We start from the raw sequence: 16,421 nt of genomic DNA on the forward strand, positions 1-16,421 counted from the left end.
TTGAAGTTAAAGAGAAGCCGGACTGTGACTGTTTAATTGCGGGGCCGTCTGTAGAACATACACTCTCGTACCGGAAGATCTCAGATGACGCAGAGAAGCAGCACCGAGGTACTCAGAGGAAAAAAACATGATCTTGTGCTGGGAGGGGGCCAGGGGATGATAAAAGGGTTGCTGTCGGCCATGACTACGTCCCTGGCCCCTGCTCCCTACAGAACCCAGCTCTTCTCTGGCAATGTGTAGTAGCTCTCCTCACTCCCGCTGCATATAGCACTCACGGCACCTCAGGCTTAAAGGGTCCCAATGAATATTGTGTAATAGGGCCACCTCCCAACTGGTAAGATTGCTACTTCTTCACCCTCTAAAGCAACACTGCAGAATATGATTACTAACGAACAGAAGTGATAGTAATTGCAACATATGAAGCGGGTATAAAAAGTCTACACACCCTTATTTAAATGCTAGATTTTTGTCATGTAAAAAAATATACCAAGAAAAATCTTTTCAGAACTTTTTCCACCTTTAATGTTACCAACAATTTGTACAAATCATTTGAGGAATAAAAATGAAATCATTTTGAGGGAAACAATAACAAAACTAAAATAATGTGGTTGCATACAGTACAGACCAAAAATTTGGACACACTTTCTCATTTAAAGATTTTTCTGTATTTTCATGTCTATGAAAATTGTACATTCACACTGAAGGCATCAAAACTATGAATTAACACATGTGGAATTATATACTTAACAAAAAAGTGTGAAACAACTGAAATTGTCTTATATTCTAGGTTCTTCAAAGTAGCCACCTTTTGCTTTGATGTCTGCTTTGCACACTCTTGGCATTCTCTTGATGAGCTTCAAGAGGTAGTCACCGGGAATGGTTTTCACTTCACAGGTGTGCCCTGTCAGGTTTAATAAGTGGGATTTCTTGCCTTATAAATGGGGTTTGGACCATCAGTTGTGTTGTGCAGAAGTCTGGTGGATACACAGCTGATAGTCCTACTGAATAGACTGTTAGCTGCTTTTTTCTTGCCGTAATACAAATTCTAAGTAAAGAAAAAGGAGTGGCCATCATTATTTTAAGAAATGAAGGTAAGTCTGTCTGAAAAATTGGGAAAACTTTGAAAGTGTCCCCAAGTGCAGTGGCAAAAACCATCATGCGCTACAAAGAAACTGGCTCACATGAGGACCGCCCCAGGAAAGGAAGACCAAGAGTCACCTCTGCTTCTGAGGATAAGTTTATCCCAGTCACCAGCCTCAGAAATCGCAGGTTAACAGCAGCTCAGATTAGAGACCAGGTCAATGCCACACAGAGTTCTAGCAGCAGACACATCTCTACAACAACTGTTAAGAGGAGACTTTGTGCAGCAGGCCTTCATTGAAAAATAGCTGCTAGGAAATCACTGCTAAGGACAGGCAACAAGCAGAAGAGACTTGTTTGGGCTAAAGAACACAAGAAATAGACATTAGACCAGTGGAAATCTGTGCTTTGGTCTGATGAGTCCAAATTTGAGATCTTTGCTTCCAACCACCGTGTCTTTGTGTGATGCAGAAAAGGTGAACGGATGGACTCTACATGCCTGGTTCCCACCGTGAAGCATGGAGGAGGAGGTGTGATGGAGTGGGGGTGCTTTGCTAGTGACACTGTTGGGGATTTATTCAAAATTTAAGGCACACTGAACCAGCATGGCTACCACAGCATCTTGCAGCGGCATGCTATTTCATCCGGTTTGCGTTTAGTTGGACCATCATTTTTTTTTCAACAGGACAATGACCCCAAACACACCTCCAAGCTGTGTAAGGGCTATTTGACCAAGAAGGAGAGTGATGGGGCGCTACGCCAGATGACCTGGCCTCCAGTCACCAGACCTGAACCCAATCGAGATGGTTTGGGGTGAGGTGGACCGCAGAGTGAAGGCAAAAGGGCCAACAAGTGCAAAGCATCTCTGTGAACTCCTTCAAGTTAAGACTTGAAGTTGGAAGACCATTCCCCATGACTACCTCTTGAAGCTCATCAAGAGAATGCCAAGACTGTCTAAAACAGTCATCAAAGCAAAAGGTGGCTACTTTGAAGACCCTAGAATATAAGACATAATTTCAGTTGTTTCACACTTTTTTTGTTAAGTATATAATTCCACATATGTTAATTCATAGTTTTGATGACTTCAGTGTGAATGTACAATTTTCATAGTCATGAAAATACAGAAAAACCTTTAAAATGAGAAGGTGTGTCCAAACTTTTGGTCTGTACTGTACATGTGAACAATGTCTAATAATTGGGGATGTGGTTGTGTTCAGAATTAGCCAATCACATCAGTACACAGTAGTCAGTGCACAGCTGTCATAATTTTCAGTGATTCTGATCAACCCCATATAAAGTTTAGCTATTCCAGTAGGATTTTCCTGACATTTTTGTAGTTTCATTTTACAGCTGAAGCCATGGTCCGTAAACAGCTTACGTCCATAAACAGCAAAGGTATCTCATTGCTGAAAGTCATCAGTCAGGAAAAGGGTACAAAAAAAAGTCAGTCATTAGATATACCATGGAACAATGTGAAGACGGGCAACAAGTTGGTTAAATTTGACACTAAATAGAACTGTGGGCCCCTCAAATATTGATGAAAATACAAGAAGAAAATAGGTCTTGGAGGCTGCCAAGAGGTCTACAGTAACATAAAAGGAGCTGCAGAAATTTCTAGAAAGTCTGGTTCTGCACTGTTTGCTACAACAATCTCTTATATTTGTCATATGTATGATCTGTGGGCCTTAGTGGCAAGACGGGAGCTTTTACATATAAAGTAAAATATCCAAGCTTAGCTATGTTTTGACAAAACCTACATCAAGTCTGCAAAAGCGTGTGGGAGAGCTTGTTATGGTCTGATGAGACTAAGGATGAACGTTTTGCCAACACTGCGCAACGCCAAAAGAACGCCTTTTAGCATAGTGGAGATAGTATTATTCTTTAGGGCTGCTTTTCGTGTGGTTTTAGTCAAGGTAGAATGAATTATGAACAGCTCAAAATATCAGTAAATTTTGCAAAATAAAACTTCAGGCTTCTGCTAAAAAGTGGAAGATGAAGAATTTCCCCTTTCCGCAAAACTTTTGTCATGGCCCATCCAGAGGCCAGACCTGAATTCAATTGAAAATCTCTGGATTGACTTGAAGAGGGCGCTGTACACAGGAGATACCCTCACAATCTGACAGATATGGAGCACTACTGCAAGGAAGAGTGGGCAAATATTGTAAATTGTAGATGTGCAATGCTGATTAACTCCACCCAAAAAGGCTGAACGCTGTCATAAATTCAAAGGGTACTTCAACAAAGTATTAGTTTTAGGGTGTTCATATGTATGCAACCAAATTATAATAGTTATTTGTTTTTCTTTTTTCACTTGAAAACATTTCAGTTTATGTTGAATTGTACAAATTATAGGACATTAAAAGGTGGAAAAAGTTCTGATATGATTCTTCTTGGTATGATTTTATTACATTACAAAACTTGGCATTTTAACAGGGATGGGTAGTTATAAACATTACTACCATTTTTATTTTCATGTAATCATTACATTTATAAGCAAGCTTTGTAAGAATATTTAGGATAGTCCAGCTGTGATTCTGATATAAACGGAAGTCCAAATTGACATATACATAGTAGTACAAACATACATAGAATGATAAATCCACATTCTTCTTGTTTTTCATCACATCATACTTTAATTTAACAATACTGGATTTATATAAAAGAGCTGGTCTACAGCAGTTTCATGCGTTCCTACATGTTTTTGAATAGGTACAATCTATATCATCACTATTGCATAGAAAGGGGACTAACAAACTGACTCTTACCCTAAGTTTTCGACTTTGCTTTCGGACCAATTTGCCATGCTGGATAACATGGACAGAATACTGGTTCATGGCATTATCAGCTTTGTGCCTTAGCCAGTCTTCATAGCCCTGTGCGGGTAATAACGATAAGAAGGTTAAGAGGATGTGAACTTTATAATGAAAAATACTGGTTGTTAAGGCCACCATACACAATAAAGTAAGTTGTTTGTTGAATGACCGCTTAAAGAATGAAGAGAATGCTGACAGCCATACACATACACCATTTGGTCCACAATAGCCATGTATGTTCTGCGACACCAAGAGACAAATGATCCTTTTGGGAATATTCTTACAATAAAAGATTGTTCATGGTCAATTAATCTTTCTTTGAATTAACACTTTAATGCCCCATGAAGTATACATCTGTCATGTGTGGACGGGATGTGTGGAGCAGGTTCAGGAGATACACACACTGCAAATGCTGGCTAAAATAAATAGCGGGCATGTGTGTGTAACAGCCGAGGCTGGAACTGGGGTCTTGGCAGTGGCAATCTCGACTAGCGGCCTTTAAATGGCTGCCATTACTAGCATGCTTTGGGTTCCATCGCTCAAACCCAACGAGGTCACAAGGAGCGGGATGGGTTGCACAGGCATTCGGGATCTGCTAAACGCTCACATCACTGACAACTTGGTACTTTTGTGAAGCTTATCATGAGCTTCATAGGAGACTGGGATTGTGGAATAGTATAGTATTGCTGTATATAGTATAAAAAAAATAAAAAATAAAACACATTATAAATATTTGAAACACCGCTCTTTTTCTCCATAAAAAAATAAAGAAATGTAAAATTTAAAAAATAAACATATCTAGCATCACTGCATCCGTAAAAGTCCAGGCTATCAAATTTTTTAAATTGTTAAACTGTACAGTAAATACTATAAGGAAAAAAAATCAAAACACAATTACATTTTTTGGACACCACACAACAAAATACAATAAGAAGTAATCAATGTGTCATATCTATCCAAAATGGTATCATCAGCTCTTCAGTCACAAGACAAGCCATCACATCGCTCCATCGATGAAAAAAATAAAAACAGACAAAGTTTTTTTTTTTTTCTTTTACAAATGTCTTAATTTTTTTCACTACCTAAATAGTAAAAAAAAAAATCTATGCAAGTTTAGTATCATCGTAATCGTAATGAGTGGGAAAAGTTTCCAGGTAATTTTTACCAAACGATATATAGTGTAACCAAAAAACTCAAAAACCTATGTCAGAGAATTGCATTTTATTCTTCATTTCATCACACTTGGAATTTACATTTCTTTTCAGTACATATCATATAAAAATAAAGAGCAAAATTCAAAATGACAACTCGGTACACAAAAAAACCCTCGTATTGGCCATGTCAACAGGAAAATGCCTCTTGGAAGAAGGGGATGTAAAAACAAAATCTCACAAATTAAAAATTGCCTTGGCATTAAAGAGATTCAATCACCAGGTTTTTGCTACCCCTTCCAAGATCAGCATTCTGTAAGGGCAAAAACCCTGATTCCCCTAATGTATCACATTCTGCAGTTTTGATAACATTTCAATTTTATCTGTTGCAGATCTACCAGTTCTCTGAATGCTGAGCTCTGTATAGCCCCGCCCACACCACGGATTGGCAGCTTCCTGTGTACACTGAGCATAGGCAGAAAGCAGCCAATCAGTGATGGGGGCATGGTTATACAGAGCTCATGAATATGGAGGACTAAATGACAAATCAAGCATAGCTGTTAGTTTAAACAATGATCGGTCAATTATTCATTTTGAATTATTTACTCAATGATTCATTACTTTAGTTTAAATTATATATTTTCACCAACCAAAATCTAATGTGTATGGGTGCCGTGCCATTAGGCATTAAAAGAATGTGTTACCTGTTTAATTGCAGTCACAGTGATGACAAAGAATAGTGGCAAGCCACTGGTTATTGGACTGGTCGGAGTATCGATGATAAGCTGAAAAACACCACAAAATATAAAATTTTGACTCCACCTATTTATTTGTACAGCCTGTGAAATAAAGGTATTATCGAACAGCAGAAATTAAAGAAAATTAATTGTGGTCAAAATAAGCCATTTTGTATCTACAAGCCAGTAGATACCCCATGACATTACAGTACTGCCTTCTTCATGTACCTTGCCATGACTACCTGAAAAGGGTTGTTCTACCCGGGACAGTTATGGCACTTCTGTGACCTGCATCTATTATGAGAGCGGGGCCTAAATGCATTCAGTTTACAATAAAAAAAAATGGGCGCAGCTCTCTCCATCCATTTTTATGGGAACATTGAAAAAATTAGAATAACAATGAGTTACAAGAAGGATGAATCAGCCTCCATCTTTACATGTCAGCTGTCTATTCTGTTGTTCCAAGGAACAAAGCAGAGGGTGTCTCTCAGGAATTCCGGACAACAGTAATAGAAACATAGTATTTGACGCAGAGGGAAAAATCCATTCTGGCTGGTTTCCTGTCTACTCCTTAATAGAGTCTACTGTTGGGAGAAGTCTTTTTTTATATTATTGTAAAAGACTTTTTCTATTTCAAAGACACTTGAAGATCATGTCTTGAACTAATGTCCGCCCTGGTGATATCTGAAGAAATCCCTCAGAGCCCCCTTGCTCAGTATGAGTTCATAATTTATACTACTATATCAGACATATACACTATAGCCCAGTTATTTCTATGGTATAATAGTCTCTTCCTGCAAAAGTGAAAATATGCATTCTGTAACATTAGAAGAAGATTAATGAATGTTATTTGTCAGGGTGTTAGGTGTCATGTACACAGTACATAAAAAATATGATATCATGTATGTTCAAACCTTTTATACATCAGAGAATCTGTCAAAATAAAGAATTTCATGGCCACCACCCTATGTTCATTTACGTAATGTTTACTGTACATGTAAAGCAAAGGTGGGCATGATGCACATGTGATTGTACCCCCTACTGTACATGGGAGAAGACGTTCCTAATGCCCAGTGACTAATCAGAACAGATGTTGCTCTAAGTAACTTGGTACAAGAAGTGTATTCATAGGTTGTCAACAAGGTACTTTCAGTTCTCATCAGACTTATGTTATCTAGTACATTTTAGCCTTTGGGGTAAATCAGCCAGTGCTAGCCATCAAGAAACTGAAGTTCTAAAGCCCATGTTCATGATTTAATCCTAAAATTTCAAATCAAATCTCATGCACATATGAAAACTGTGTCACACTTACCTGTAAGGGGTTGTCATTGTTGCAGTAGCAGAGCAGACAACATTGGAAAAGGAGCAGCATGGATTTGGGAGATTTTTATAAACTTACTAAACTTTTAATATAGATTATATATAGATTACATACACACATATATATAATATATATATATATATATATATATATATATATATATATATATATATATACACACACACTGTATATATGTGTAAGGTGGCTGCATGATACATAGTGGTTGGGAGATATGTATCACAGAGGTGCATGTCCTCTGTGATATAAACCTGGAGTAATGCTCTAGTACACATAGTACTAAGAGGGGTTAATCGGCCATGACGGGTTGATTGGGAGGAGCTGAAGAGTTGGGAGAGAGGGCTGCTCACCACATCTCCACCCCAGTGTGGGGTTCAAATTGTAAATTGGGACCTCTTTATCTGACAGATGGTTCTGTGTGTGGAGGTGTGTAGAGCTCCTGGATTGTGTGACTTTGCTAAAGGACTAAGCAGAGCCCATGATCATGATTTAATCGTAACATTCATATCCCATCTAATGCACATATGAAAACTGTGTCACTTTTACCTGTAAGGGGTTATCATTGTTGAGGTAGAAGAACGGACAACATTGGAAAAGGAGCTGCATATAGATTATATAACTGTAAGGTGGCTGCTTTACACATAGTGGATGGGAGATATGTATCACAGAGGTGCATGTCCTCTGTGATATAAATCTAGAGTAATGCTTTACTACACATAGTACTAAGAGGAGTTAATCGGCCATGACAGGTTGATTGGAAGCAGTTGAAGAATTGGGTGAGAGGGCTGAGCACCATATCTCCACCCACTAGCCTCACAATTCTCTAATTGTTTAACTGTTTGACCTTTGCTGTATTTAAAAGCCGCCGCCAAGTGAAAGCTTTAGCTAGGTCACTGGGTATCTTAAAGGGTCATATAATGTATAGCTGTTCATAAATATCCATGGCATACTATCAGTCTCCCCTTTACTAGATGATGCACTATGTTGCTTCCCAAAAAATGAAAATTTTTCATGGAAAGCATGTCTATAGATATAAAACTGGCAGAGAGCATCAAGTATATCTGTAGTCCACCATTATTAGTGACAAATTTCCGTTCTCCCAAAAATATTACAGACAAATTAGATTTTATCATCAAATTTCCATATGAAACATAAATGTAGACATTGATGAAATGGAAACTTATTGTAATATGAAAGCTAAGTGTCCAGAATGATAAGAGACATACTTTCAATAACTGCCATGCAATTTATAGTATTGATTTTCCTCTATATACCTTTCACAGATACTTTTGAACTTCACTAACTCACATGGATTTTTCCTCTTGTAAATTAAAAAGTTCACTGTACTGATAGGAAAGAAATTTAGAACTCCATTTGTAGATTGTGAAATTGAAAAGCCAGAAATCACTTCATGCAAGTTACTCCCAAGTGAACTGGGTGATATTCAGCCATATAAAAATGCACGGATCTATAGAGTCACAATAAAATCTATAAAATCTACAAGTTAAAAGAGTAGAGTGAAGGCAAATAATCCATTGATTGCCCTCTTCTGAGGTGTGATGGTGCATTATTCACTTTTTAGACAGAGTTAAACTATTCTAGTCTGAACTAGAATTGAAAAAAGTTACACTGACTCCAGGCAATGTACGTATAATTTATTAACTTAACGGTTGGTTCTTTGCAGTCATAAGCTTATAATAAAATCATAGGATAAGGTATAACAGGTGGACAGGTAAAGGTGATATTTTCCAAAAGCCTATAGGCTATAAAAGTGCAAAAAGGGTCCATCGGGTTTATTTTGCTACAGCCATAAATACAGAGCATCAAAGATGCTTAGAAGCGGCTTATCAGATATAGGAAATGTAAATGTTGGCTAACCAGAATATGACAAAATTCTGGAATATTAAAGATAATAAAATATTTTAATTTCAGGAAAATATATAATGCCCTGTGTGTGGATATGCTAGGCATTTGAAAAGTGTACACTACAAAAAGATAACACAAATAAATAATACTTAGAAAAATAAATTAAGTGTTAGAATTTCAAAAACGTACCTGTACAAGGAAAATAATTAAAAAATAAAAATTTGCTATTCTTCTAAACTGTTCAAATAGATTCTTCGGTATAAAATTCCAAAATGTGTACTGAAAGAAAATAACAAAAAATAACACATTTGAGTTAATTATTAATAAATTACAATTAAACAATTATTCACAGAATTCAAAATCAGTGCTCAATGGTTCAACCATGTAATTATTAGAATGTGAATGTTTGGTTTTCACCAAATTTGTTACTTCAGTGTTTTTAGATATTTTAAGCAGATGTTTCTATGGTTACTGGAGTAGAATTATAAGCTTTTCATACGTTTTTACACTTTTATTGACAAATACATCAAGTTTATGCAAAGACTCAATATTTAGCATTGACCCTTATTGTTCAAGACTTCTGCAATCCGCCTTACCATGCTGGATTTCAGCTTCTGGTCAAATCCTGATTTATCACAACCCATTTTTGCCTAGCCAGTGCTTGGAGTTTATAAAAAGCTCTGAGTTTTTGTTTGTCCACCTGCTTTTTAAGGATGGAAGTCACTTAGTTATTACTTTTGCTTTGTGACATGGTGCTCCATCATGTTGGAAAAAGAATTGTTCATCATCACCAAATTGCTTTTGATTGTTGGAAGAAGTTGCTCGTTGAGGATGTTTTGATACCATTCTTTATTCTTGGCAGTGTTCCGGCACAATTGTGAATTGAGTCCACTCCTTTGGATGAAAAGCAACCGCACATTTGAATGGTCTCATGATACTTTACTGTTGGCATGACTCATGGTAGTGCTGAGCTTTTCTTCTCTGGACAACCATGCTTCCAAAATAAAGGAATTCGACACTCACATGTGTATGGCCATGGGGCTTAGAGTAAAGGAGAAGAGATGTACTGAGAGAAATGAGACCACCGTCACTAGTAGGGACAGCGCTAAGGACTGTGGTCATAAATATATGAGCGTTACGAGTTCTCTATTACGGTATTTTGTTCTGATAGCTTGGGATCATATCCGAGCACCTTTACCTTCAACAGAGTGCCCTATTCGACTGCTTTTGATAAATCATTCTTCCAGCTCTCTGCAGTCCAATCTTGGTGTTTTCAACAGATTGGCATTATGCACAGGAAGTACAGGGGCCGGACAGTAAAGGACTGGGGTATAGTTATTTGGGAGTGGTTTGGGATAACTAGAAGATTGTCCAGGGAAGAGAAAGTGAAACACTACCATGAGTCCTGTGTCATACAAGTAGTAAATCATCCTGGGACCATTCATGTATGGGGTTGCATTTTATGCAAAGGAGTGGGACATCTCACAATTTTGTGTAAAAACATTGTTCTGGATAAAGAATGGTATTGAGACATCCTCCAAGAGTAACTTCTCCCAACATTCCAGGAGCAATTTGGTCATGAACAATGCTTTTCCAGCATGATGCAGCACCATGTCCCTAGGTAGAAATGATAACTAAGTGGCTCGATGAACAAATCATTGAAATTTTGGGTCCCTGGCCAGGAAAGTCCCCAGGTATCAATCATATTAAAAACCTGTAATCAATCCTCAAAAAGCAGGAGGACACACAAAAGTACAGAAATTATGATAAGCTCAATGCACTGATTAGGCAAGAATAGATTGTCGCAAATGCAGATTTAACCCAGAAATGTAGGGTGAATTACCGAAGTCTTGAAAAATAAGGGTCAACATTGTAAATATTGAGTCTTTGCATAAACTTGATGTATTTGTCAATACACGTTTAAAATTGTATGAAATGATTATAATTGTACTTCAGTAATCATAGAGACATCTGACTAAAATATATAAAAACATTTAAGCAGCAAACTTTGTGAAAACCAAAATTAGTGTCAGTTTTAAAACTTTTTCCCATGAATATATGTCGACCCTTGGGTGACAGAGACTGAGCATGGCCTACTCCACAGTTGGTAAAAATATCAACATAATGTTTAAGTATAAGTCTTAAGCATTTTTCAGAGGTGTCTGTGAACAGCCTATTAAAAAGTATGTCTCAACAATAAAAATATGACTGCAATAAACATATACACATAATTATGTCATATAGTCTGGGTTAACATCTCTTCCCAATATTGCATTCTATAGCAGACACCATGCAATGCCACCACTTCTGAATCCACGCAAGTCACAAAATCAGGGGGCTAAATTTTCATGCAGTTGACATTTCAAGGTCCGGGCAGCACGGTGGCTCAGTGGTTAGCATTGCAGTGCTGGGGTCCTGGGTTCAAATCCCTCCAAGGACAAAATCTACAAGGAGTTTTGTATGTTCTTTCCACGTTTACGGGTGTTTCTTCCCACACTCCAAAGACTCAGTAATAGGGTAATTAAATTGTGAGACCCAATGGGGACAGTGGTGATAATGTCTGAAAAGCACTGCGGAATATGTTAGCGCTATAAAATCAAAGCATAATAAATAAATAAGGCTATTTTATTATAGCCATGGTTAAAAAAAACAAACTTACAAGTCTCTTTTAGAACTTGCAAACAGTCTTAGCTAATTAGATTTCATAGAGAGACTTCATAGAGAAGACTAAAGTGGTGCCCAAACCAAAGACTGAGACAAAATGAACATATACTCTGCTGTAAGTAAATGAATAAGTAAAAGAATAAGTGGACTTAAATAACAAAAGTTATTTGAATGCACTTTTCCATTTTCTTATTTACTTACTGCAGGGTATATGTTCATTTTGTCTCTGTCTTAGGCTTTGTCTGTTTAATGGCCAGTGTGAACATGCTCCTACAGTATTTGCATGTATACCAACTCAGCTTACACTCCAGTTCATTTTTTATTCAATGTGGTGCCCAGTTAGAGGACATCAGGCACAAGACAAACAACTAAAAAAAAAAGAAATAAAAAATACATATTCTTAAATATTTGCAACTTTTTTGCTTTTACCGAGTTTAACATAAGAAAAAAAAAGAAAGGAGTTACAAAAATGGGTATATAGGCAATACAAATATCATTTATTAGTAAGGTCCATATTATGAACACAAACTATTATAACGGAGAGATCTATGGATTTGGAGCAAAAGAGGCTACACATGCCTGTACCTTATGCAAGTATTTAAAGAAGCGCTACCACCCAAATTTTTATCCTCTTAATATATTACAGTAATCATATTATATAGCACTGTGTACTTACAATTGTTACAATTGCTAATTTTGCCTTTCTACCCAGCTAATTCTTCTCTTTTCCAATAGGTGTATGACATCACGTGATTAAAAACTGACTAGCCAAATCCTTCGAATCTCTATGTAGAAACAGGAGGTCAATATTCCCTGCAAAGTCGCAGCGTGGAGGAGCGTAGCATCTGGGTCAGGAGTTGAAGAGGGGGATGACTCATGCAGGGAAAAGCGACTTCCTGTTTCTACATAGATTAGGCAAAAGAGAATTAGCTGGGTAGAAAGGCAAAATGAGCAATTATAAGTACACAGTGCTATAAAATATGGTGACTGTAATATATTAACAAGATAAAAACTTTTTTTAATCATGTATTTTCTTATTAAAGCATATGAAACGCCAATAACACAGTCCGATACAATTTCCAGACAAATACCGTACGTTAGATACATGACCTGATAATACATTTTCATTTTACTAAACGACACCCTTACCCGCTAACCAACCCGCCTCTCCCTCCCCCAATCTCTTGCCAACAAGATAAAAACTTTGATGGGACTGCTTCTTTCATATAATCAAGTATAGAGCAGTCCAAAATTAGCTCCAGATATCAATATGCCCACCAAATAATTACTCTGATATTTCCAAATTCTTCCAAGTAGAGTGTAAGAACTAAGGATAAAGGAAAAACAAAATATGAAGGGAGAAAGTGGGGGAAAGCGCAGAACAAAGGAGTGTCAACATGATATGACTTCTGTTTTAAAAAATGAAGTGTCTATAGCAAATTAGGTTTTTATGCCGCAAAGTAGAACTATTGAGTCAATCAGGAGAAGCGGTGATAAAATGTGAGTGAAGTCCATGAAAACCATGCAAGAAAGACATTCTTGGAACTGTTTATACTCTCAGCCACCAGGGTTTTTATAGGTACCATGTCATTAATTTCAGTCACCCATTCTCTAGTAGAAGGAACTTACAGTGCCTTGCGAAAGTATTCGGCCCCCTGGAACTTCTCAATCGCAGCAAAAGGTAGCCCAACAAAGTATTAAGTTAAAGGGACCGAATAATATTGCACGCCCCACTTTTCAGCTTTTGAATTTCCACAATAATTTAAAATAACCAATAATTTTCGTTCAACTTCACAATTGTGTTCCACTTGTTGCTGATTCTTCACCAAAAATTTACATTTGGTATCTTTATGTTTGAAGCATGATATGTGGGAAAAGGTAGAAAAGTTCCAGAGGGCCAAATACTTTCGCAAGGCACTGTACCTTGATTTCAAATAAGGTGAGATTACTGTACGAGCATGTCCTAAAATATTTCTAAAAATCCCCCTTGTTATTAATAGAACTGTGCTAGAAATCATGGATAAAAAAGAAATTTGAGGAGTAGGCTGCTCCTATAAGGGAATTATGTTCCTTTTATATAGACACATCTTTTATCTACTACCTTATGAATTCTCCCTTTTTTCAGAGAGAACATAGTGAAGATATATTTATGATTTCTTACTAGTTTAATCTCTTGAAAACTGATTTGTTTATTTTCAGATAACTTCCCAGTTCAATAAAGGACACTGTCCTGGAAGCAGATGACGCCATCGCACACAATAGAAATGGAGGTACATAGCAACATTGAGTACTACTACAATGTACCCTACGGTTTTGGAGAGTAAACACTTCCATATCTGAATTCTTTACTAAGTATTTACTTGTACAGGCTCCAGCAAAGACTACAGAAGGGACACTTTTATTGTTTCTACATATCTTAAGTGGTGCAATGTAGGTCAATGTACTTAAGGTCACTCGCCATACTTACTCAGATTTACTTACTGCACGCTATCATATTACAGAGCTTTGGCATGTCACTCAGTTATGAATCTAGATTATTACATACATCATGAAGGATAAAAATACTCTTCAAGAATTAAACATTTTAAAATGAAAGTCATTTGCTTCTAACAAATGGTTGTGTGATGTCTTAATATTTTATTCAATTTTGGAATAATGTTATCTTAGAAATCTAGAAGTAGTAATACACGCCCCCGGAAGACACTAGGCGAAACATGCTTCGGGGTGAAGGGACACAGAGCCGAATACTGTGCTGAACATTATGCTGGCTTTACACTGCTCTAAGGTACCGTACATTTTGCCTAGTTGCATAACTTTCATTGCTCCACTACTGTGCATTTATAGTTGATTGTTTATTTGGAGAATTTATGCCAAGGTGGGAATTTATTTAGGACATCTGTTCATTTTTACCAGGCCCCCTTTCAGGCCAAACCCATTAGTCAGCGAACATCTTTTCTATTGGCCATTTCTGTGTTCCTTACAAGAGGCATCTTTTTAATATATGTTTTTTATGCTTATCCTTCTATATTAATTCAAAACACTCTTTTTCAGTGATTACTTTGTATCTCCATTCATACTGCACCCACACACGCAAAGGATACACCATTTGAAACGTAAACTTGCCCCCTTCAGCAAGAAAATAGCCAAACAAACCACACATCCACGATGTGATCACAAAATACATTTTAAACATTAATTTTTATAAAACTGCAGTAAGGAAAAATGACCTGCAGGTGGCACCACACTACCCCAAAGCACAATACCACAAAGCTGAAACATTTGCCTTGGGGGCTTTCCAGCTTGCTGAATTCCTTGCTCAGCCGATTTCAGGCAGGTACATATAAAATATTTGCTACATATGTGGAAGTAGAATAAAAGTAAGACTTCAGCTTTAAAACTGAAGATATAAATGAATGCAGCCTAAAAGGGACCAGACAGGTTCTGAACCATCAGATTTTCTGTATTATTGGACAGTCATTGAAAAGTCTATCTTCCTTCTAAGGTTGCAGCTTATTGGTGACCTGGAGTCACCTCTGGTTCCAAGTAAAAAACTGCAGCGTTGACATAACTCAGACTGTATATTGTTTGCCGATGGGAGAGATTGGTGGAAACAACCTTGCAAAAATTGAAAAAGAAAAATCCAACCGTAGAGGAAAAAAATGGTAAAATAATCTGCAGATATTACTATTATTTATTTGTTTTTTTTAAAGGGATATTCCCAAATATAATACAATGGTGTTAATACGCTCAGCTATGGGGTCAATTCTCCATCACTTTTACTGTCAAAGTGGCACTGCTGTACAGGGAGCTGCTCCGGAGTTCACATACGTAGGGCTGTATTGCACTTCCCTACACTGCAGATAGATGGCAGTGCTGCTGTGGAGGGGAAAAAATGCGGCTGTCCCTGTTCTTTTGCAAGGTCCTGACAATCAGACCCCTTCTGATCAGTAAGTAAAATACCATTATGTTTAATGTTGGGGGATCTCCTTTAGGCTGAAGTCACACAGAACATATATATATATATATATATATATATATATATATATATATATATATATATATATATATATATATAAAAATCGGTCGGTTTTACACTGACAAGAATCACAGAAATGTTCCCTTAACAGTGATCCGTATGTAATCCGTGTGCAAAGGATGCGATTTTCTCGCATGTAAGCATCCATGTGACATCCGTATGACATCAGTATGGCGAGATTTTCTCACCAGCTTGCGAAATGGCCATATAATGGATCCATGGGCTGAAACATTCGTGAAAACATACATATATATGTCAGTGACACACATACCTCTCTGTGTTCATCATCTCATTAAATACATTTACATTTGACCAGCTTAATTTTCCTGAAATTGCCTGCGCCCCCGACAACTAATGTGCGAAAATTTCACACGAGCCAGCTAGTCATATATAATAAAGACTAATTTATTTTATTAGTTTCTTTGTTTACTTCATTTAAGTTCTGAGGGGGGGGGGGGGGGTGTCTTCCCATTCCCAATGTCACGACATGACTGTGGAACAGCAAATGGGCTCCTATACTGTTCTTCCAGCTAGGAGTCCCTAGCTATCCCTCTCCTCTGGATTACCAGATGGTGGGGACTTGTTATGAGCGAATATACTCGTTACTCGAGATTTCTCGAGCACGCTCGGGGGTCCTCCGAGTATTTTTTAGTGCTCAGAGATTTAGTTTTCATTGCCGCAGCTGAATGATTTACATCTGTTAGCCAGCATAAGTACATGTGGGGATTCCCTAGC

At 37.3% G+C, this 16,421-nt stretch overlaps 1 protein-coding gene across 7 annotated transcripts in view; it reads right to left on the reverse strand.

The window, feature by feature from the left end:
- The window catches only part of ATP11A (ATPase phospholipid transporting 11A), a 227,158-nt gene that overhangs the window by 73,238 nt on the left and 137,499 nt on the right, over nt 1-16,421 (reverse strand). For 6 of the 7 annotated variants that reach the window (XM_077296971.1, XM_077296970.1, XM_077296973.1 and 3 more), the window contains exons 3-5: nt 9,176-9,265; nt 5,749-5,829; nt 3,846-3,953 (exon numbers count right to left, since the gene is read on the reverse strand). In XM_077296971.1, coding sequence (XP_077153086.1) covers nt 3,846-3,953; nt 5,749-5,829; nt 9,176-9,265 — 279 coding nt within the window. Of the gene's footprint in view, nt 1-3,845; nt 3,954-5,748; nt 5,830-9,175; nt 9,266-16,421 lie in introns of those variants that run through there. The other variant, XM_077296975.1, reaches the window with a different exon arrangement.

Source organism: Ranitomeya variabilis, chromosome 3, assembly GCF_051348905.1.
Source record: "Ranitomeya variabilis isolate aRanVar5 chromosome 3, aRanVar5.hap1, whole genome shotgun sequence".
In the NCBI taxonomy this organism is placed as follows: Eukaryota; Metazoa; Chordata; class Amphibia; order Anura; family Dendrobatidae; genus Ranitomeya; species Ranitomeya variabilis.